We start from the raw sequence: 22,756 nt of genomic DNA, 5'->3' as shown, positions 1-22,756 counted from the left end.
CAGCTGTGTTCTGCTCTAGTTTCTTTCCTCCCCTCTGTTTCCTTTCTTCCTCCATTTTCTTCAGACGAGGAACTATCTGAGGATTTTGAACTCTTGAGGATTCTGATGAGCCTTGAAGAGTTTCTTCCAGAAACGCTGCAAATGAGTTAATGTGATGAGAACCGAGAGATTCATCAGCTGACATGTGTGTACCTGTGAACAGAGTATAGTTGCGAGGAATTTGGAGAGGTCATATGCGTTCTCAAATTTGAAGAAAAAGGAAAAGTTTGACAGTTTGAGGAATATAACCAGTGGTTGAGGAATTTGCTTAAGCATTTTGTTCTTGGGTTCCAGAGTTGTACAGATCCGAAAATTCGCACAATTGAGGAATCTCGTGAAAATCTTAGATGCTTAGCTAGTTCATCAATGATTGTGGTGATGGATAGTGGGTGAGGAATCATGTGTGCATCGTATCTTGAAGAAAAACAGATTTCACAAGGGAGAGGTAAAATTTTAGATCTAATCTGTTGTAAAAATGGGATATAATTACCCTGGAAGGTGCGAACGAAGAACAGAAAAAGGTGGTGTTGGAGAGGTTCTTCGGTCAAGTGTCCAATGCACCCTAACTTGGCAGCAGAGGACGTCTACGGCAGCGGCGGACGTAGATGTTCCGTCTCCAGCGTGATCCTGGCGGCGAGAAGGTTGAGGCAGTGAAGCTCTTCCTTGCCGGCGACAAGACTACCAGCGGTGGCGCTAGGGTTCGGTGTGTTGTGGCAGGAGAGCGATGAGGCGAAGAAGATGATACCGAGGGGGTTAAGGACATATTTATAGCCCGAAAGTTACTGTTTGGCGCGAAAGTTTCGGACCGAATAGCCCTTGCCTCTACGTCTCCGCAGGACACGTGTAGCTCCCGTACGATGCGGTGGAGATAGTGGAGATCGTGGCTATCCAATCGTGGGAAGTGGGGGTTCAGTTACTGTTCCTTTGAAGAAAATAATTTTTCGAAGATTTGAGGATTTTCATTACAAAATCATCAACTGACAAGGATGCAGTGAGGATTTTGAACAAAGTTTCAAGTAGAACGCATATGAAGAATTGAATAGACTGGATAAGTATAGCATAGAGGGAAAATAGGGTCCGATCACATTCACTTAGCAGAAACATCAACTTGAAGAAATAGCAATAAGTGAATGCTGTTGAGGACTAGAAATCACAGTCTACCTAGGCAAATGAAAGTCATCAAGTGTTTTTGAAGATTTTGCAATAGATCATCACAATTAAGAACAGCTGTTTTGATGAAAAATGTATTGTGAGGAATTTGATCATTTGAAGAAAATCAACTTGAGGAATTTCACATTGGGCGGTGGCGTTGCCCACCATATAAGAATGTTGATTACAGACGCCGCGTACCATTGTCGTAGGGCCCTGAGAATCAATTTCTTCGTTAATTTCTTCACATTCAGAGTGATTTTCTTCATTGGTTGAAGAAAATCGTTTCATCATGTGTTGCACATCTAAGTCATCAACTTTGCGTAAGTGTTAGGATGTGTGCATGTTTTTACAAAACATTTGAAGACTCTAAGATATTTAGCTCACACCGCAACTTGCAAAACCTTTTCTCATCCAAGGGCTTAGTGAAGATATCAGCCAGTTGATCATCAGTCTTCACATGGTCGATGAGGATATTGCCCTTGAGGACATGGTCCCGAAGAAAAAGATGACGAATCTGGATGTGCTTGGTCTTCGAGTGCTGTACTGGGTTGTAGGCAATCTTGATAGCACTCTCATTGTCACGGTAGAGAGGCACATTCTTCATGTTGATGTCGTAGTCCTTGAGGGTTTGCTTCATCCATAGTAATTGAGCACAGCAAGAACCAGCAGCAATGTACTCAGCTTCGGCAGTGGAGAGTGATACGCAGTTCTGCTTCTTTGAGGACCAGCAAACAAGTGATCTTCCGAGGAAATGGCATGTGCCAGATGTTGACTTGCGATCCACACGGTCACCAGCATAGTCTGAATCAGAATACCCTACCAGATGAAGATTGGAGCCCTTGGGATACCATAATCCTAGTGTTGGTGTGTGAGCTAAGTATCGAAGAATATGTTTCACAGCCTTATGGTGTGATTCCTTCGGTTTTGCTTGAAAACGTGCACACATGCAAACACTAAGCATTATGTCTGGCCTAGATGCACATAGATACAATAAAGAGCCAATCATAGAACGGTATACCTGCTGATCGAAATCTTTACCATTTTCATCAGTGCCGAGGTGACCGTTGGTAGGCATTGGAGTCTTGGCACCTTTGCATTCATGCATGTCGAATTTCCTCAGAACATCCTTGAGGTATTTCTCCTGTGATATGAAGATTCCATTGTTTTGTTGACGAATTTGAAGACCTAAGAAGAATTTCAGCTCCCCCATCATGGACATCTGATATTCTTCACTCATCATATAGGCAAATTCATCACTGTATCTTTTGTCAGTACAGCCAAATATGATATCATCAACATAAATTTGACATACAAACAGTTCATTATCATAAGATTTTGTGAAAAGAGTTGGATCGAGTGAACCAGGTTTGAAGCCTTTCTTCATGAGGAATTCCTTCAATGTATCATACCATGCCCGAGGGGCTTGCTTGAGGCCATACAGAGCCTTTTTGAGTCTGAAGACTTTGTCTGGATTCTTTGGATCCTCAAAACCTGGGGGCTGAGCAACATATACTTCTTCCTCAAGCTTACCATTGAGGAATGCACTTTTCACATCCATTTGATATAAGATGATGTTATGATGATTAGCATAAGCAAGTAGAATTCGAATAGCTTCAAGTCTAGCAACAGGTGCAAAAGTTTCATCGAAATCTATTCCTTCAACCTGGGTGTAGCCTTGGGCTACAAGTCGTGCCTTGTTCCTCACCACTTGACCGTCCTCATCTTGCTTGTTTTGGAAAATCCACTTGGTGCCGATGATGTTATGCTTGCGAGGATTGGGTCGTTTAACGAGCTCCCATACGTCATTCAGCTTGAATTGAAGAAGTTCGTCTTGCATGGCTTGGATCCACTCCGGTTCCAGAAAAGCCTCAGCTACTTTTGAGGGTTCTGTGATAGATACAAAAGAGAAATGCCCACAAAAGTTAACTAAGTGTGAAGCTTTTGAGCGAGTGAGAGGACCTGGCGCGTTGATGTCGTTGAGGATTTTGTCAAGTTCTACTTTATTTGCAATCCTCGGATGAGCTGGTTGAGGATTTTGTCTGGGCTGAGGAAGTGGTGTTGTTGCAATTTCCTCAGGAGCATCTTCTTGGTTCCTGTCAGCGATAGGGATTATTTCTTCTTCAATTTCCTCAGTGGGAACAATGTCTTCAGTAGGCTTAAGCTTTATCGCTTCCTCAGGGGACAGTTTATCTGGATCAGAAGGCAATTGCTCTCTTTGCGAGCCATTAGTTTCATCGAACCGCACATCTACAGTCTCAACAACTTTGTTGTGATAGTTGTTGAAGACTTTGTAGGTGTGCGAGTCCTTTCCATAACCGAGCATAAAACCTTCATGTGCCTTAGGTGCAAATTTTGAGCTATGGTGACGATCTCTAATCCAACATTTTGCACCGAAGACTTTGAAATAACTTACATTGGGTTTCTTCTCAGTGAGGAGTTCATATGAGGTTTTCTTGAGGAATTTGTGAAGATATACCATGTTGATGATATGGCATGCAGTGTTGATTGCTTCAGGCCAGAAGCGACGAGGAGTCTGATATTCTTCAAGCATAGTTCTTGCCATTTCAACCAGAGTCCTGTTCTTTCTTTCGACAACACCATTCTGCTGAGGAGTATAAGGTGCAGACAATTCGTGAGTAATACCAAGTTCATCAAGATAATCATCAAGACCAGTGTTTTTGAACTCGGTTCCATTATCACTCCTAATATGTTTGATCTTGATGCCGAAGTTCGTCGAGGCCCTTGAAGAAAATCGTTTGAAGATTTCCTGCACTTCAGTTTTATACACTATGATATGCACCCAAGTGTATCTGGAATAATCATCAACTATGACAAAGCCATATAGAGATGCTACATTGGTTAGTGTTGCATAGTGAGTAGGTCCAAACAAATCCATATGAAGCAATTCAAATGGACGGGTAGTGGTCATGATGGTTTTGGAGGGATGCTTGGATCTGGTCATTTTCCCAGATTCACAAGCACCGCAGAGATGATCCTTGAGGAATTTGACAGATTCGATGCCAATGACATGCTTCTTCCTTGCAAGTGTGTGCAAATTCCTCATGCCTGCATGACCTAGTCTTCTGTGCCACAGCAATCCTTCTGAGGTTTTTGCTAGTAAGCAAGTGGCTGGTTGAGGACCTGTAGAGAAGTCAACAATGTACAAATCCCCTCTTCTTACACCTTCGAAGACTTTGGATCTGTCAGATTCCATGATGACTACACATCTATATCTACCAAAGACAACAATCATATCAAGATCACAAAGCATCGAGACTGACATGAGGTTAAAACCAAGGGATTCAACAAGCATCACTTTGTCCATATTCCTATCCTTGGAAATAGCTACTTTGCCAAGTCCCAATACCTTGCTTTTACCTTTATCAGCATATGTGATTTGCTTCAGAGGTGATGGAGTTAGTGGCATATTCATCAGTAGGCTTTTATCACCAGTCATGTGATGTGTGCAGCCACTATCGAGAACCCACTCAGTATTTTTGGGTTTGTCATCCTGCAGATGAATTAGTACAGCTTACCATCTCATATGCTTCAAGTTTGAAGAATATGATACTAATTTCATCAGTTTAGTAATTTCATCATAACAGAAATGTAAGGACGTGTGAAATATTTCTATTTCATCAATCATTAGCTTGCGTCCTATCAACCATTTCCTCAGGTCTCCAGCAAATTCTTCAGATGATGATTTTCATCTGGAGACCTGGCCTGCAGAAGTGATTAGTTTGATTTCTTCACCACCCACATATGAAGGGGTGGCAAAGCGTTCAACATCCTGCGAGCACCATATGAGAAAGGTTGCATTGAAGCTAATGCACTTCTCTTAACACTAGGGGGGTTAAAGTACTCATATGAGTATGCAGAGAACTGGTTTGAGGATTTACGGACATAGTGATTTGAGGAGTAGCGCTCATAATCATATTCCTTGTAGTTTCCCCGCATGTTAGACGCAGAAGCATGGGTACGAGCATAGTTTTGACCAGTTGAGGATTTTGATCCTCTTGAAGACTTTGGTCCTCCTGAGGATTTTGATATGGGGTTCAGATTCTTCAGAGGTGATGTCATGAGGACATTCACTTGAAGATTTTCAAGACAGCTTTTGGGAACCCAGATTTTCCTTAGAGGAGGGCCATTCCTGCAGTTAGTTCCAACATATCGAGCAAATACTTCACCAGATTGATTTTTGAACAGTTTATAGTTGGAATCAAATGACTCATCCGAGGAATAGGATAATTCACATGAGAAGCCAGTTAGATTAGATGGATCAAAAGGAGGCCCAATAGCAGCAACCCATGAGGTTTTGGGATACTGCTCAGGCTTCCAATAAGATCCATCAGCATTCAATTTCCTCTCAAAGGCAATTCCTTCTTTCCTCGGGTTCCTGTTCAAGATCTGCTTTTTGAGCACATCACAAAGGATTTGATGTCCTTTGAGGCTTTTGTACATGCCTGTCACGTACAATTCCTTCAACCCTGCATTTTCATCAGTGACATTTGTGTTTTCCTCAAGTGAGGAAATAGACACAACAGGTGCAGTTGAAGAATTTGTAGCAGTGGTAGCATTTGAAGATTCTGGTGAAGAATTAGCAGTTTCACGATCAATGCATTTAAGACATGGAGGAATAAATTCAACTTGACTAGCGCTGATCTGTTGAGCTAGTAATGAATCATTTTCCATACGAAGATCATCATAAGACATCCTCAGCTTCTCAAGATCAAGCTTCCTTTGAAGAAATTCGTAGGAAAGCTTCTCATGATCAGTGAGGAGTGTATCATAACGATCCTGAAGAATATCAAATCTAGACTGAAGATTTTTCATGTCATCAGCGAGGATTTGATTAAGATTCATTTCTTCATTCAACAGATCATCACTTTTGTCTAGCAGTTTTTGAAGCTTTTCCAAAGAAGTTTGTTGTTTAGTGGCAATGATGGCAAGTTTACTGTAACTGGGTTTTTTGTAATCATCATGTTCACAATCACTTGAATCAGAGGAGGAGGCATTATGTGATACCTTTGAACCTTTTGCCATGAAGCAATAGGTTGGAGCGAAGTCATCAGCATAGTCATCAGTATGGATGGTGCACTCATTTTCTTCAAGATTGAAGATTGACTTGCTGACGAAATTGGTTTCTAGTGCAAGACTAGCCTGTCCGGATTCTAAATCTTCTCCAGAGCCTTCTTCATCACATTCTTCTGATTCTGCCTCGGAATCCATTTCCTTGCCAATAAGTGCCCGAGCCTTTCTGAAGCTAGTCTTCTTGTGTGAAGAGGACTTTGATGATGAGGATTTTGAAGATTTCTTCTTTTTCTTTGAGTCATCAGAACTGTCATCCTTGTATTTCTTTTTCTTTGATTCCTTTCCCCAGCGAGGACAATCAGCAATGTAATGGCCTGATTTCTTGCACTTGTGACAGGTCCGTTTCTTGTAGTCCTCAGATGCAGATTCTGATTTCCTCATGTCTCTTCTTGATGATTTACCGAACTGTCCTCGTCGTGTAAATCTCTGGAATTTCCTCACAAGCGTTGCAAGCTCCTGTCCAAATTCTTCAGGGTCACAACTGCTGTCATCTGTTTCTTCTTCAGATGAGGAAATTGCTCTAGCCTTCAGTGCCCGTGGTCTGGAATAGCTTGGTCCATATAGATCTCTCTTTTCTTCTTGCTGGAATTCATGAGTATTTAGCCTTTCAAGAATATCAGCTGGATCTAGCATCTTGTAGTCTGGTCTTTCTTGAATCATCAGAACTAGAGTGTCAAATGAGGAATCCAAGGATCTCAGCAGTTTCTTCACAACTTCGTGATCAGTGATGTCTCGAGCTCCCAGTGCTTGCAGTTCATTGGATATATCAGTGAGGCGATCAAAGGTGTCTTGGCAGCATTCATTGTCATGTCTCTTGAAGCGATTGAAGAGATTTCGAAGAATATCAACACGAGAGTCACGCTGGGTTGATACTCCTTCATTTACCTTGCACAATCTCTCCCAGATCAGTGTTGCAGATCCCAAAGCACTTACTCTTCCAAACTGATCTGGGCTCAAATAGCCACAGATGATGTTCTTCGCTTGAGAATCGAGTTGCTTAAATCTCTTCACATCAGCTGCAGTGACACTGGCAGAAACGAGGGGAACGCCATTTTCCACAATATACCAGAGATCATTGTAAATTGCTTGCAGATGCAGTTGCATTTTGTTCTTCCAGAAAGGAAAGTTCTTCCCTTCGTAGGTGGGACATGGTGCAGTCACCTTGAACATGCCTGCAGTCGACATAACTAAAACTTCAGGTGGTTAAACCAAAATCACACAGAACAAGGGAGTACCTTGCTCTGATACCAATTGAAAGTGCGTTATATCGACTAGAGGGGGGGTGAATAGGAGATTTTTAGAATTTCATCACTGAGGAAATTCCTTTTGAGGAAATTCCTCACTGATGACAAACTTACAGCGGAAACAGTTAAGGATCAGTTGTGCAATTGTTCACAGCAGCAGTATTACAGAGTGAAGATTATGAAAACAGATTGCACAGCAAGCAGGCACGCAGAATACAGATGATGATTTACTCAAGTGAAGAATTTTGGGGTTGAGGAAATTCAGAGAAAGTCTTCAGCAAATTCTTCAAACAGTCACAGTGAAAGTCATCAACACATAATACAGAGAATGTAAAGAGTTGAGGAATTAAAACCCGATTCTTGGTGAAGACTGTTGTTGATGACCCAGTTCCAACTGTTGTAACAGTTGTACATCTGGTTTGGAGCGGCTTGGTATTTAAACCAAAGGACACCTAGTCCCGGGACACACAGTCCCTACCGTATTCTCCTTGAGCTAAGGACACACAGTCCTCGCCCAACACTCGTGATAAGTCTTCAGGGCAGACTTCCAAACCCTCACAGACTCGGTCACCCGGCGATCCACAATTGATTGCTGGATTGCTCTAGACCATGACGCCTAACCGTCTGGAGGATGCACAGTCCTCAAAGGTAAAAGGCTTCAGTCCCACACAGGAACAACTTCTTCAGTGATGCTCAATCACTAGGTTTGGTTTGAGGTTTCGGTGGGTGGTGTATTTCCTCACTGATGATTTACTCTCGAAAGCTCTGAGGAATTGGGTTGCTCTTATGACAAGTGTCAGTTTCTAACGGAGCAGCCAACCAGCTAGTGGTTGTGGGGGGCGGCTATTTATAGCCTGGGAGCATCCCGACATGATTTGACATTAATGCCCTTAAATAATATGACCGTTGGAGTGGATAAGATCAGTGACTTGGCGTGGCTTCTCAAAACGGTTGGGACTCTCAACTGTGAGAGTCCTCATGTTACTCATATTCCTCACTTGAGGCTTTTGATAGGATTTGGCTTGGGTTGAGCATCATGAGGAAATCCATTCCATAGTGTTACTTTGACCCCCTTTAACAGTACGGTGTTCCTATTCATCAAATGCGAAGAAAATAAAACAGAAAGCGAAAATCTTCACGCTTCAATTTCTTCATGACGATTTTCTTCAGGAACCACCGATCTTCTCAATATCAATATCTTTATGAGGAATATCAATTTCATCGCAAATTCTTCGCGATTCATTTCTTCAGCTTCAGACCAATTTCTTCAACTGAAGACATATATTTTTAGGGGTTGATATTCTTCAAATATCTCACACTCCTCAATGACCTATAGATCCTGTGTACACTTATAAACACATTAGATACTTAACCTATAAGTCTTCAAACCACCAAAATCACTAAGGGGCACTAGATGCACTTACATCTCCTTACTACATCCGAGAGTTGCTATTTGTTTCTGAAGAAAATAGTGTGGACGTACCAGTGTCTATTGAGATTGACGCGTGTCTTCCAAAGCACATAGTGGGACACGCCCGGGTGCGAATACACTTCTGACTCTAAGCTGCACTAGCTCGATCTCCTCTTCCACACCACTATGGCACCTTCATCGTCTCGAACACGCCAGGGCTGTTGTGGCTCCTTTTTTCTTCTCCCACGAGCTTGCCCGGTTGAGCTTGTGCACATCAGATGCACCCAACACACCCCATCTGCTATTTGAAGGGCTAACTATAGAAGCAACATAACATTTTTAGTACATGGCTCACCATATCAATTCTGATGTAACTAAGATTATGTGACATTACCTGTCGAGCACGACCATTGTTGCCTGAGTTCGCACGGGTGCCAACCTCAAACTGCAACATGTCGGCGACGCTACGATGGACTTGTCAAGCGCCTTGAAACCTGCATCATAGACCTCCTCAGCGTTGGTTCAGGCATGCATCATCATCCCGTCCGTGAAGAGCGCTAGGGAGGGTAACCGAGAGGTGCCAACGTCAAAGTTATCATGGGAGTTGCTGCATCGGTGGATTTAGAAAAGAAGGAGACATGGATGGCATCAGGAGTGGAGCTGGTTCGTACTGGATGGTAGCAGCGACGGTGCGAGAAGGATATGCGATATGAGGGAGAATGGGAAAGGCGAGAGAGAGAGAGAGAGACGACCCCGCCTCCTCCCGCCCCCGGTGACTTGCCCGACGAGCCGTCGTCCTCTCCCTGCCATTCTCTCTCTCCCTTCCTCCCCTGTTTATTTTTCTACTGCATGCCTAGACGCCACCCGCTGCCGCTGCCGCCGCTGTCATCAGGAGCTCACCGCGTCTCCATGGATGGTCACAACAAATGCGCCACCACCGTCGAGAAGTTCGTCGGCCGTCGCACCTCACCACATCTACCCGGATCCCAATGCCAAGTGCCTCGCAGAGCCCATCGGCTCCCGTGGCCCTTCTCTTCCTATCCCTGCAACGGCGATGGAGGTGGGGTGGATGCACCCGGTGTCCCGCGGCTTGGGGCTCGCCGCAGCGACGATGACGGTTGGGATGGTGGTGGGCATGATCGTTGTCGGCAGGAGCGAGCGAGGTGACCCCCTCCTGCTTGGTACCTCCGCTGCACTCCTTCCTCTCTCTGGCAGCGACGATCTGGCGGCGACGATATTTGGCAGGGAGAGACAAGATCACAAGATCGGGAGAGAGGGCTCGAGAATGGTGGTTTTTCTTTTGAGAGAGCTTTTTCATTCATATCACGAATCAGTACAAAGAAGTTGACCAATACAAGCACGCTGAACCGCAAACACAAAGGACCATAAACACCTAGAGTACCTAAGACAACCATAACAAGAAGATCTCCGGAGCCCTATCTCATCATCCCTGAATCTTGAGAGAAGACCCCTGCAGCAAAAGGATCTGCAACTAGTCGCAAGCAGGCCATCATCTTCGACCACGGTACAATTGCCGCCACACTGCTTCCTCCTTTTTTGACACCAGCACTGAGAGGGCATGGACATCAATCCAACACACCTGCAACAGTCGTCATCATCTTTGGCTTTGAGTACCGCGAAAAGTGTCCCTTCCAAAAGGAAGAGAACTCGAGTCATCCGACCGGTCCAGCACCGCGGCCGGGCCATCCGCCCGGACAAAGCAGGATCTCCCACCAGCATCAGCGTAGATGAAGGAGAAGAACATCACCAGCAAATCATACCAACAAGGAAGAAGAAGGGTCTTCGTCTCCCTACCTCCATCGCCCATCTGAGGACCCAAACGGCCAGTGCCAATGGACCTCCAGCAATCATAGCCCGCGACCTTGATGAGATCCGGGGATCCCCAACCCCGCTGGCTCCTAGACGAAGGCAAAAGCCTCGCCTGACCGCGAACGGAGACCAGAGAAACTTATTCCGACGCGACACCACCGCAACGGCCTCGGCAGCATCTCCCTCAATCCTAACCCTACTACACACCAACCTAGCGAACTGACCCAAGGTTCCCCCTCCCTCCCGCCGCCGGAGTGGCCGACGGAGAGAGAGGGAACCGGTGGCGTCACCGGCGACGTGCAAGAAACCCTCGTCGCCTCCCTTGATCGCCTCGTGCGATCCTACTTTTGTGGGAGGCAGCGGCCAGTCCCCGGCTCGGGAATGGTGGTTGTGGGACGTGTATGCGCCGTCAGTTTATTCTCTCTGTTTTTTCTTTGAGCAATGATGGGTGGGAACGTGGGCTGAATTCTTTTAGGGAATCGTTTCCACCCGGCGCGCCGGCCGAACCGACGCGCCGGCCGAACCGACGCGCCGGTCGCCCCCTCGCGTGCTGGCCCATGCAACATTTTTACCACCCCGCGCGCTTCGTTGGTCAATGGATGCAATATTTTTCGTCTAAATTTGTTGCAACCAGCGTCATTTTTGCTGCAAGCATTTTTTTCACTATATTTTGTCCCAGTATAAAAGTTGCATATACGTTTGGTTGCAACTCCAGTTCGTCGGATTTTTCATTACAATCGATTTTTTTTACTTTTGTTACAACCGTGTTAATTTTTACTACAACCGGCATCATGTTTTGCTGCAACCGTTCACTAAAAAAGTTGCATACACGTCACGTAAATATTTGTTACAACCGGCGTTTGACTTTTGCTACCATGTACCATCAGCTTTGTTTTTTTGCTACAATCACGTAGATATTTTTTTTGCTACAAAATTTATTTTTTGTTGCAACCGTTGAAAAAATTGCTGCATCGAATCGAAATTTTGCTGCATAGGGAAAAAAATGTTGCATGCGGATCCAACGGTGCGGACGCGCGGGGGTTGGTGGATCGTGCGGCCCGCGCGCGGCCGGCCGAAAGTTTGGGCCGGCGCGCCGGCGCAGATCACTCCTCATTTTTTTTACCATGTGCCATCGGGGTGGGGATGAGAATCGAACGAGGTAGGTTGTCGTACGAAGGATGATGGATGTAGAAGGAGGTCGAACCATTACGACAGACGACAGATCCTTTAATAGTAGAGATAAAGCTCTCAATTTGTAGAGAAAATGACCCCTAAAAAAGTGCGGGTTACAAATAAAAGAATATTTTTCTTAAGAATAAAGTAGCACTCCATTGGCCCCACAAGATTATCTGGATTCTGGACTAAATAAGAGCGTCCTTCCCACCTCCTTTGTTGAGCGTAAAGCCATGACCTCGCAGCAGTCACCACCGCCGGCGGCGGCGAAGTCACCGCGACCACCCGCTCCCACCACCGTAACTGCTCTCGACGATGATCTCCTCCGCGAGATCTTCCTCCGCCTCCCCTCCCTACCGACCCTTGTCCGTGCCGCCCTCAGCTGCCGCACCTTTTCCCACGCCGTCCGGTCGTCCCCGGCCTTCCGCCGCAGCTTCCGGGAGGCCCACCCGCCCCCTATCCTCGGCCTCTTCTTCGACCCCGACGGCCTCTCCATCCCCGCCTTCGCCCCCCTCCGCCGCCGCTCCGACCCTGACCTCGCGGCCGTCGTCCGCGGCGCCGATTTCTTCCTCACTCGTCTCCCCGACGGCGACGACGACGACGACGCCTTACCGGCGTGGGTCATAAACGACTGCCGCGACGGCTACGTCCTCCTCGAACACGGAAGCCTGGAGCAGTACGCCGTCTACAACCCCCTCACACGGGCCCTGGATTTCATCCCCCAGCCGCCCGACGAGATCTTTGACGACGGGCACGGCGACTCCTCCTACCTTGGGTGCCACATCCTCTTCTCCGAAGAGGGCGGCGAGCCGCTGCGCCTGCTCTACACCTGTCACGACGAGTCGCGGGCGCGTGCCGCCGTCTTCTCGTCAGAAAGCAGGGAGTGGCAGATCCTCCCGTGGTCCGAGCCTGTGACGCCGCTGCCTGAGGACGAGCACTGGCTTAAAGTTGGCACAATGGTGAATGGGTTCATCTACTGGGTACACAAAAATCAAGCCTACATCCTCGCGCTGAACATTACGACACTCCAATTCTTCCAGATGGATGTGCCGCCGGTGCTGGTGGGTCAAGATTTAATGTTCAAGGTTGGCGAGACCAAGGATGGAAAGCCTTGCATTGTCTGCCCGATTGACTTTGATCTTTATGCTTGGGTCTGGCGAGCCGGTCATGACGGAATTGAGACATGGATATTCGACAAGAGGTTTCCAGTGGAGACGATCGTCGAGATCACCGATGGTACACTTGAGGAGCATTATGAACTGAAGGTTTTGGCCATTATTGGTGGATTTGTGTACTTCTGTACCATGGATATGTTGGTTGATGCTATTTATCCTTGTTGGTTCCTGTCTCTATGCATGGAGACAGGGGAGCTGGGCACACTCTTTCGGAGGAGATTCGACGGCCATGTCCACCCCTACATCATGGCATGGCCTCCTTCTTTGATAGACAACAAGGTGGACCCTCAACTTGAAGGTGCTTGACAAAATGCGGGCAAGGTATCGTGACATTTCCTTCGTTTGGCATGGTATTTTAGTAATGATATGTTTGAGGTGACAATAAAAAAAGGGTTATTTTGTTTGAGAAACAGGTAGATTGGAATATCTATATTTTGTAGCATTCACCAAATGCTTGTTTATATTTTTATTTCTCATTTGATACTTATTTTTTCTTTATCATGCCAAGGTCCAGCAGTACTAAGTTTAGTAGTAGTGCGGGTTCGGCAATATGCCGATTTATTTATGTATAGATGTTAAGTCCCTCCACTTTCCACTGTGCCATTCAGCACAAGTCTATGGCTCTATATGACCGGCTGCATTTCTGAACTGGTTTACATATGGCATTCCGTCTCCTTCAAGACGGACATTCCACATTTTACTCGGTATCGTTGTCGTTCTGATCCTATACTTATGTTGTGTTGTCTGTTTTCTCATAATCACTCCATTGTTTTGTTTTCACTCTCATTCACCTTATTATTTGAAATGAGATACCCATCCATCTACTTGAATACATAGAGGTAGTATTTACAGAGGGAGTATCATTTACTAGGCTGGCCTATGTTTGTAGACCCAAAGAACAAGCTGACTTAGGGGTTTTGTATCTTCAAACAATGAATAAGGTCTTACTAGCAAAATGGCTGTGTGAGCTTATGACCGAGGATCACTTCTTGCCATGGATTTCAAGTCGACTAGTCGATGAGTCGCAAAAAAATGTCGACTCAACTTTATGTCGATTCGAGTCGCGAATCGCGACTAGTCGCAATTGCAGGCTCGACTTTTTCGAGTCGCTACCCCAGAGCGACACTTCCGGAAGAGTCGTGGCTCGAAAACCTTGCCTCTTGTAGAAACTTGTATAAGAGAAATATGGCAAAACTATTGGATTACTGGTATTAAACACATAAATGGAGATTCTCAATTTTGTTCAGGTTTCCCTGACATGAGAGATTCATTCTATAGGCATGAGACAAGAATTGTGAGGGATGGAACCAATACCATATTCTGGAAATAACCACTACCCTCCTTGTCAAATTTCTGTCTTAGTCTCGGCATTTCTGTTTTTGAAGTGATAAATGAAGGGTGGGATGGCATGTTTCTAAGTAGGGTATATGATCAATAGCTATAGCAAAACAGGACATATGATCATATCCCCCCTTTTAAGAATAGGATGGAAGGTTGAGATGCATTGTCAAATTTATGTCAGGATGAGACCATTGATCACTTATGTCTGTCCTGTTCATTTCCATGGTTTACCTGTAATATAATCTGATGTATTTTTAGTCTATTGTTTGCACAATTTTTAAAAAGGAAGATTCTAGTAAATGAAATTGTAAAATCTAGTTTTTTTGTCTCCGTCTCATTTGTCCGACATTGTCAGTAGCAGACTGTAATTTATCATCTGCCTATTGGATATATGATGAATAGACACATTATTTTCGAAATAAAGAGCATGCATGTCATATTCCAGACTAAGAACTACTCCTTCTGTTCCTAAATAGAAGTCTTTTAAGAGATTCCACTACAGACCTCATACGGAGCAAAACGAATGAATCTACACTCTAAATTATGTCTATATACATCCGTATGTAGTACTTAGTTGAATCTCTAGAAAGACTTATATTTAGGAACAGAGGGAGTAGCAGACATGCACCTCAAGAGAATCCAGTCAAGAACATGTGACTAAACGCATGCAGCATTCCTATCTGCAGACTAGTACTATGAACTGTATTCATTCTCCACTTGCATACATGCATGTTGAATTCCCAACGTATCTTCCTCACGCCTCCAGCTCTTTGCCAGGAAGCTCCAGTCCAAACAAACAGGGCCATAGCGTCTCGTATGTCTATGTAAACCCATAAAGCAAGCCATAAACTATACCCGTGTTCTTATACACAGTGGCAGTATAATAAAAGAAGAAAATGAGATCTCCACCATCATCTATTTACACAATTTGCATCTCATCCCCCTTAGTTTTGGCCTGACTTCCTCCACAATCTTGACAATTGCGAAGAACATGACCCTGTACACCACCATCATCCCACAAAGGATGGCGATGTTGACCCACTTGGAGTACCCCATCTCCACCTGCAGCTTCTCCTGCAGCACCCGAAGGCCGCTGATGGTGACGTTCTTCTCGACTAGCTGGTCGCTCGGGAATGTCAGCCCGATGAACTCATTCTTGTAGAACCCCTGCACCGCATACTTGTGGAAGGATATGTAGTAGCAAGGGTACTTCCACACCGGTTTCGGGAGCTCGTTGGGGAGACGGAAGAAGCCGCCATTGAGCATCATCACCCCTTGCACCCCGGCCCCGACGATGATCCCCATCAGGAAGTCTGGGACGATGGCGGCGATGATCATCATCATGCTCTCCACCAGCAGTGTGCACATGCACAGGTTGACGACGAAGTAGGCGAAGCGGTCAGGCCCTTTTGTTAGCCCGGTAAGGTAGTACAGCATTGCACCGGGGATCACAGCGATGACGGCCACGTATGGAGTGGCCGACAGCGTGTTTGAGATCACAAACTCTGCCACTCCGTAATGGCCACTTAGCCTCTCCCTTCTGAATACCTAGAAAAATAATGTGTGCAACCAGCCTTTTTATTTCAGCATGGACAGAAGTGCTCTGATGAAAATGTTAGTCTGATGGGATAGAAAGCAACCTTTACGTCCTCTACAAAAGAGGGGAATCCTCCAATAGCCATAAAAGTAAGAAGTGCTGTCGTATACATTATGACTTCACATCTAGACTGAAAAATCAGGGGAACAAATCAGTTATATTGTGTTAATATATAAAATATTTATGTTGCCTAATGAATCATGTCTTGTAGAATTCACCTGGATGGAACTGTAACTGTGGCCAACTTGGTAGAAAATGGTGCCAAGACAAATGCCAATGCCCAGGTAAACACCCAAACGCATCCAGTAGTATCCTATGTCCCTGTGCATATTCACAAATGACCTTCTGGTGAGCACAAAGAGCTTTGCTGAGAAGCTGGCTTGTTCCCTCTTCCTAAATGGAGCTCCACCCTGGAATGTAGCTCAAGAATATTAGAACAAGAATTTGATCTTGAATGTGTAAACATCGCTAGATCGGCACCATGTACTCCACGGTGAGAAGTTTGCTGCCGGTTCATTCAAATGAAAAGTGACATGTTGTACAGATGCTGAATTAGCATGTTGCTCCCTCCAGTTAAAAAAAGGATATTCCTTAGATGGTGCTGAACTATGAGAACTTTGACCGCCAGTATGTTTTGAATATTTAGATTGGAAATCATATGCATTTCTCGAAAAATATTTCCAGCATGCTATAATTTTACTGGGTATTGCAGTATATATACACATATATTATACTACAACAAAAACAAGTGGCCAAAGCTACATTTTGAAGGCCGTGTAAATGTCTAAAACGCCATTTTTTTCAGGAACTAGAGGGAGCATTTCACTGACTGAATTTATCCTAATAATCAATTTACAGTAACTATATACAGATTAGTTCACATTTGGGTGGTTCCTTATTTGTAACCACACATTTTGGTACAGCCAAAACAATAAAATCTTTACTCTTGAGAAAATATTTAAATGGTGCTTGTAAGCAAACTTACTATCCCTTTCATCTCAGCTATCCGGTCCATTATTTTCTCTGAATAAGCGGGGGACTGGTAAGCATCTGTCAGGATCTTTATTGCTTCAGCTGCCGTTTTTCTACTAGCTTTGGAACTCTCAACAATTTCCTGCATGGATATGGGATCACATAGCTAAAGTATAACATACCATACTTTATGTTCAGAGTGTCATACCGAGAAATGACGAGGAAAAGTAGGTACTACCTCGTCAAAATCTTTGTTGATTGTCCTCAGGAAGTGGTCAGAAGGGTTCCTCAGGTGTGGGCATGGGAAGCCACATTCAGTGAAGAACTGGTACAGGAAATGAACACCCAAACAATCTGTAAACTTGACACTTCAATGGAGAAAATATGGGTTTGTCACTTGTAAAATGTAGCATCCTCACCTTGGTGGCGTTGGCGGCCGGTCCGAAGAAGACGGTCCGGCTGTAGGCGAGGAGGCAGAGGCGGTGGAAGAGGTCGAAGACGTCGCCGCTGGGCTGGTGCACAGCGGCGACGACGGTCATGCCCTCCCTGGCGGCGACCCTGGTGATGTGGCTCATGACGTGGTAGGAGGCGGCGCTGTCGAGCCCGCTGGTGGGCTCGTCGAGGAAGAGCAGCCGGGGGCGGGTGAGCATCTCGACGCAGATGGTGACCCGCTTCCGCTGCCCACCGCTGATGCCCTTGGTCATCTGCCCGCCGATGCGCGTGTCCATGGCGTCGCCCAGCCCCATCTCCTGGATCACGGCGTCCGCGTGAGCTCGCTTCTCTGCCGCCGGCATGCTCCCCGGCAGCTGCAGCTGCGCCGAGTAGTAGACCGCCTCCCGCACCGACATCGTCGACATGAGCACGTTGTCTTGGGTCACGTACGCCTTCAAGGTTCGGTTCAGTGTCAGCGATCGTCGCAGGTGGGAGTTAATTTGGACTAGGCTGTGTCCATTGTTGCCTTACCGAGGTTCCAAAGGCAAGCTTCTCCCGGCGGCCATTGATCAAGATCAACCCGGTCTGGGTGATTCCAGGCCCCAACCTTCCTGCCATGAAAGGGACAATGTTAAAAATTCGCAAATGGTAAGTGTCTCATGTGTGACATGAAGCACATCAATTCTGATATTTTTTATAACTAAAGTTGTCATTCAAAAATAAAATGAGAAACTGAAACTTGACATCGGAATAGGAAGTTGCCATGCTTAACACTTAAAGTTATCATTTTCGCATCACTAAACTTGTCATAAAAAACGTACCGTTTTGTTATGTGTTCCGTGTCACATGCATGACACTTACCAGAGTCCTAAAAATTTGCAGAAGGTTATAGAACCAGGGAGGGACTGGTAATAAAGGAGTTAAGTCTGAATCAAACAGTCTGCAGTGTTGCACATGCGCGACGACCACCCAAGTTTGAATTAACGACGACTATATAGTTGTACTACTCCTACATCTGAATTGTTTGTTGATTGTGTTAACTCTCAAGTTGAATGAAGCTTTTATTAGTATGTTTTCAGGACGAAGAAAACAAACAAACCGACAGAGCAATAAAGCACGTATCTCGAAAGAAAGCTTTGATGCAGGAGGCCCGTTTCATTCAGACTTAACTCTCGAACCGTTTCGTAGGCCCGTTTTATTCATTCATGCAGGATGCGACACACACGCACATGGGGCATCACATCAAAGAATGAATTGGGCTTATGGGGCTGATAGCTAAGTTGATGTCATCATAAATTTGATGTTGCAGTGTAGAGGAACGTTGTGTATGTATATTGCTTTTATTTCGACAAAAAAGATCTGCAGTCTTGTAGGCGTTCAGGCATAAATCACTGTCACGAAGGTACTCCCTTCTGTTTCATAATATAAAAACATTTTTAACACTGTATAATTCAATAAAATTGTATTTACGTTAATGTAATTGAATGGATGGAGCAATAATAACATATTAACACAAAAACCTTCTAGGGTCTCTAGGATTCTAAAAACACGGCGATAGAGAAAACATAGAATTAAAATGTCATGGCCATCTGAATCCTACATGATTTTGGATTGTTTGATTGCATCATAGGAAAAACAAAGGATCCTTTCAAACATGTTTGAGTGGATGCTAGGAATCTTATGAAAAGCAATATAAGGCCATAGACAACGCGAGTTGTTTATACACCAGTGCTTGAAGAGAGAGAGAGAGTGTGGTTGCATCTCTAAATAAATTATGCCTTGCAATGGTAAATACTTCAGGTAGGTGCTTAACAGCGTGTGGGTTGTAGCCCCATGAAGTGATGAGAGCAGTTTTTTTCACGTAAGCAGCAGCTAGCATCCGAAGCCAGTCTTTGCTTCTGTCCTCCCTTTCTAGGCACCTGTAGAAAGTTGACGCTTTATTTAAACCGGTTTTTTTTTTCTGAGGCACCGACGTAAGCACATGGGTTGTACAGGGCCTAAAGAAAGCCTAAGAAAAAAAAATCCTGTAGGATTCAATCCTATGAATTAGACAACCAACACATGTATATCCAAATTGTTGCATTAACATCCAACTACCAGCAACCGGCTTGCTTTCTTCTTCCTCCTCCGGCCAGCCACCAGCCAAGTGTTCTCCCCTCCCGTTGCGACGACGAACATCGCACGTTCAGTTTCCACCTTTAGCGAGGTCGCTACCTGATTTAAGCAGTGATACAGAATAAGGTTTTATCCGCACCCGTAAAGCGTCCATTTCGTCTTTGTCGTAGACATCAACCAACCCCGTCATCTCTAGCTACTGCTTGTTCCTGAAGAGGCCTTGCGAGAAGGAATACCATTAAAAATCTAGTTCGCTCTCAAGTAAAAACCTAGTTCATTTGCTAAAACATTCATGGTTGAATGGTGAAAGCACCCACCAACCTATAAAGGCAAAATGGATCAAAAAATAGGTTCGATTCCTGCCAGACGCATTGCCTCTTCAAGAAAAGAAACATAGAATTAGTTAGGAGACTAGTGAGTTCGCCGAAAACATCACCTAGAGGATACTATTCTTCCTTCTCTGCCTAGTAAATATAGAATCCTAGTTGTTTGCCTCGGACCTAGTTGTTTGCCTGGTAGTTAAAGAAGTTAATTCTGAAACAAACAGTCTGCAGTGTTGTACATGAGCGCAGGCCACCCAAGTTTGAATTAGCGACGACTATATGGCTGTACTACATCTGAATTGTCTGTTGATTGCATTAGCTCTCAAGTTAAATAAAGCCTTTATTAGTCTGTTTCCAGGATGAAGAAGAAAAACAAACCGACAGAGCAATAAAACACGTATCTCGAGAGAAAGCTTTGACGTAGCGCGACCCGATGGGATCGCTCCCGTCCGTCCATCCATCCACATGTCTTCAGTTTTCCCGTAGCCCCGTCTCATTCATTCATTCATGCAGGAGGCGACACATGCGCGCGCGCACACACACATGGGGCATCACATCAAGGAATGAATTGGGCTTATGGGGCTGATCGCTAAGTTGGTGTCATCATAAATTTGATGTTGCAGCGTCATCCATTATTTTGTTGTAGAGGAACGCCGTGTATGTATAGTGCTTCCATTTCGACAAAAAAGATTTGCAGTCTTGTAGGCGTTCAGCTAGAAATCCCTGTCACGAAGGTATTCCCTTCGTTCCATAATATAATTTTTTTAACACTACATAATTCAATGAAATTGTATTTACGTTATTGTAATGGAATAGATGGAGCAATAATATCATAGTAACACGAAAAACTTCTAGGGTCTCCAGGATTCTAAAAACACGGCAATAGAAAAATCATAGGATTAAAGTGTCATGGTCATCTGAATCCTACATGATTCTGGGTTGTTTAATTGCGTCATAGGAAAAACAAAGAATTATTTCAAACATAGTGCGTGTTAGGAATTTATGGAAAGCAGTACAAAGAAAACCTTAAAAAAACCCTGTAGGATTCAATCCTATGAATCAAACAACCAACATATATATGTACGTGTATCCATATCTACGGACCAGATTGTTTTTGGATTTGTGTTGAAAAAGTTTGCTTTTGGATTTATAAAATTCTTCTAAGCATGGTTTTGAATCTTCTAAAAAAGAAGAAGAATGCAAATGAGGCTGGAGATGCTGAAAAGGATAGTACCTGGTAAAACACCACCCTACACACGTAATACGTCTTTTTTTTTGGTACCGGTAACACACGTAATTCCTATAACGAACAACGGCTGGCTGTAATAATTGATTCGATAATGCCCACCGTGCATAAACCACGTGGAGGATTCCCGAAATCGGCATCTATTTCTTCCTTTTATGGCTGCTGATTCATCTCCCGGAAATCAGGGGGGAAAATGTCCCACGCGTTGTCTTTGCATCATTGCATGCATGGCGATGAAGGATGAACTGATCAGATGATGGGGATGACGAACCTGCGAGGGTATCAAGAAGCGTGGTCTTGCCGCAGCCGGACGGCCCCATGATGGCGAGCACCTCCCCCGGCCCGGCATGCCCGGTGATCCCGCTCAGGATGCTCACCGGCTGGGCCCCGTAGGCGCCGCCGGCCACCGTGACGCACACGTCCTCCCACGTCAGGAACACGCCGGGGTCGTCCTCCGTGCCCGCCCACCGGGTCGGCGCAGGCGCCACCGCTGCCCTCGTCGGCGCTGCTTCCACGCCGTCAAAACCCGCCGGCCCGCGGCCGTCGGCGCGCGCGGGAGCACGACGCTGCCAGGCGCTCGCCCACGGGAATATTCTGCCTAGCGACCAGCCCGCGCCACCTTCGCCGCTGGAGGCACCGGTTCGCGCGTCGGGCGTACCGCCGCCCCAGCGCCAGAGCGGCCGCGACGGGCTCGGCGTGGGCGCCCACCGCGGCAGCGGCGACGAGGCGGCCATGGCGACGCACGACGTGTAGTGTAGCTAGCTTCTTGGCTCGGATCGGAGGCCCAATGGTACGTGGAGCAGTGGCTGGCTACATGGCCGGGCATGAATTAATAACCCTCGGCATGGCTGATACACTGTGCACTGGGCTCTTCCGGATGCTCGTCATGCACTGTGCATTGTACTCTCTCGATGACCAGAGTTTTTATGGGTCTTTTGTTGTTGTTTTGAATATAGAGGAAAAGGTGTCTAGTCTCTCTTGATGATGGGGAAAACAATAACGGTCTTGCTAAAACTCAGCTAGGTGAGAAACAACTATGGTCTCATTCACCTCTTGAAAAGTTTGATCAACAGACACGCAGGGATTTCTGAACGGCTGGACATGTGTAGCGACGCTAGTACGGCCCGGTTTATTTTTTTTCCTTCATGGTAGTCTAGTTCGGACCTTGTTGGGATGGGTTATAATGCATACAAACTCCATTACTAAATTCAGTTTGTTGTCTGCTACATTAGGACCCATTTAAAATAGAAATTTATTCCACTCTTTTCCCTTTTTCTAATTAAGTGTATTCATTTCATTTAACTTAATATTAAAAAAATCTGTTTAGGCTTTCATTATTTTTTGTTTTTATTTTTTTACTTTCTAGGTTTTTTTGTTTTCTATTTTCATTTTTACTTTTATTTTCATTTTCTGGTCCTTGTTTTATTTAATGTTTTGGTGTCTTTTATTCCTTATATCAATGACATCCATATTTAAAGTTGGTTCGCAACTGCATGTTTTTAAATGTGACCATAACTGTAAATATTTAAAGTCGGATCACAACTGCAAGTATTCAAAGTCGGGTGCCAACTGCAAGTATTCAAAGTTGGATCGCAGCTGCAAGTATTCAAAATCG

At 45.1% G+C, this 22,756-nt stretch overlaps 2 protein-coding genes across 6 annotated transcripts; one reads left to right on the top strand and one right to left on the bottom strand.

The window, feature by feature from the left end:
- The first annotated feature begins 12,132 nt into the window (after positions 1–12,132).
- LOC123402311 lies at positions 12,133–21,396 on the top strand. 5 transcript variants are annotated; one of them, XM_045096214.1, is made up of 2 exons: positions 12,133–13,205; positions 13,302–13,602. In XM_045096214.1, exons 1-2 carry the CDS (start codon positions 12,174–12,176, stop codon positions 13,419–13,421), a joined length of 1,152 nt encoding a protein of 383 aa, XP_044952149.1. In that variant the 5' UTR covers positions 12,133–12,173; the 3' UTR covers positions 13,422–13,602. The 5 variants fall into 5 exon arrangements, with proteins under 5 accessions (XP_044952149.1, XP_044952148.1, XP_044952146.1 ...); XM_045096213.1 differs by adding an exon at positions 20,409–21,396 and having other exon boundaries at positions 12,137–13,436; XM_045096211.1 differs by adding an exon at positions 18,537–18,907 and having other exon boundaries at positions 12,137–13,436.
- LOC123402310 (ABC transporter G family member 1-like) lies at positions 15,282–22,174 on the bottom strand. The gene is made up of 8 exons (XM_045096209.1): positions 21,413–22,174; positions 17,989–18,068; positions 17,445–17,909; positions 17,264–17,350; positions 17,039–17,167; positions 16,272–16,463; positions 16,097–16,183; positions 15,282–16,004 (listed from the first exon to the last, which is right to left on the bottom strand). Exons 1-8 carry the CDS (start codon positions 21,873–21,875, stop codon positions 15,372–15,374), a joined length of 2,136 nt encoding a protein of 711 aa, XP_044952144.1. The 5' UTR covers positions 21,876–22,174; the 3' UTR covers positions 15,282–15,371.
- Between the last annotated feature and the right edge of the window lie 582 nt (positions 22,175–22,756).

The sequence above is a fragment of the Hordeum vulgare genome, chromosome 6H (genome assembly GCF_904849725.1).
Source record: "Hordeum vulgare subsp. vulgare chromosome 6H, MorexV3_pseudomolecules_assembly, whole genome shotgun sequence".
Taxonomy (NCBI): Eukaryota; Viridiplantae; Streptophyta; class Magnoliopsida; order Poales; family Poaceae; genus Hordeum; species Hordeum vulgare.
This window is presented reverse-complemented; position numbering and strand designations above follow the sequence as displayed.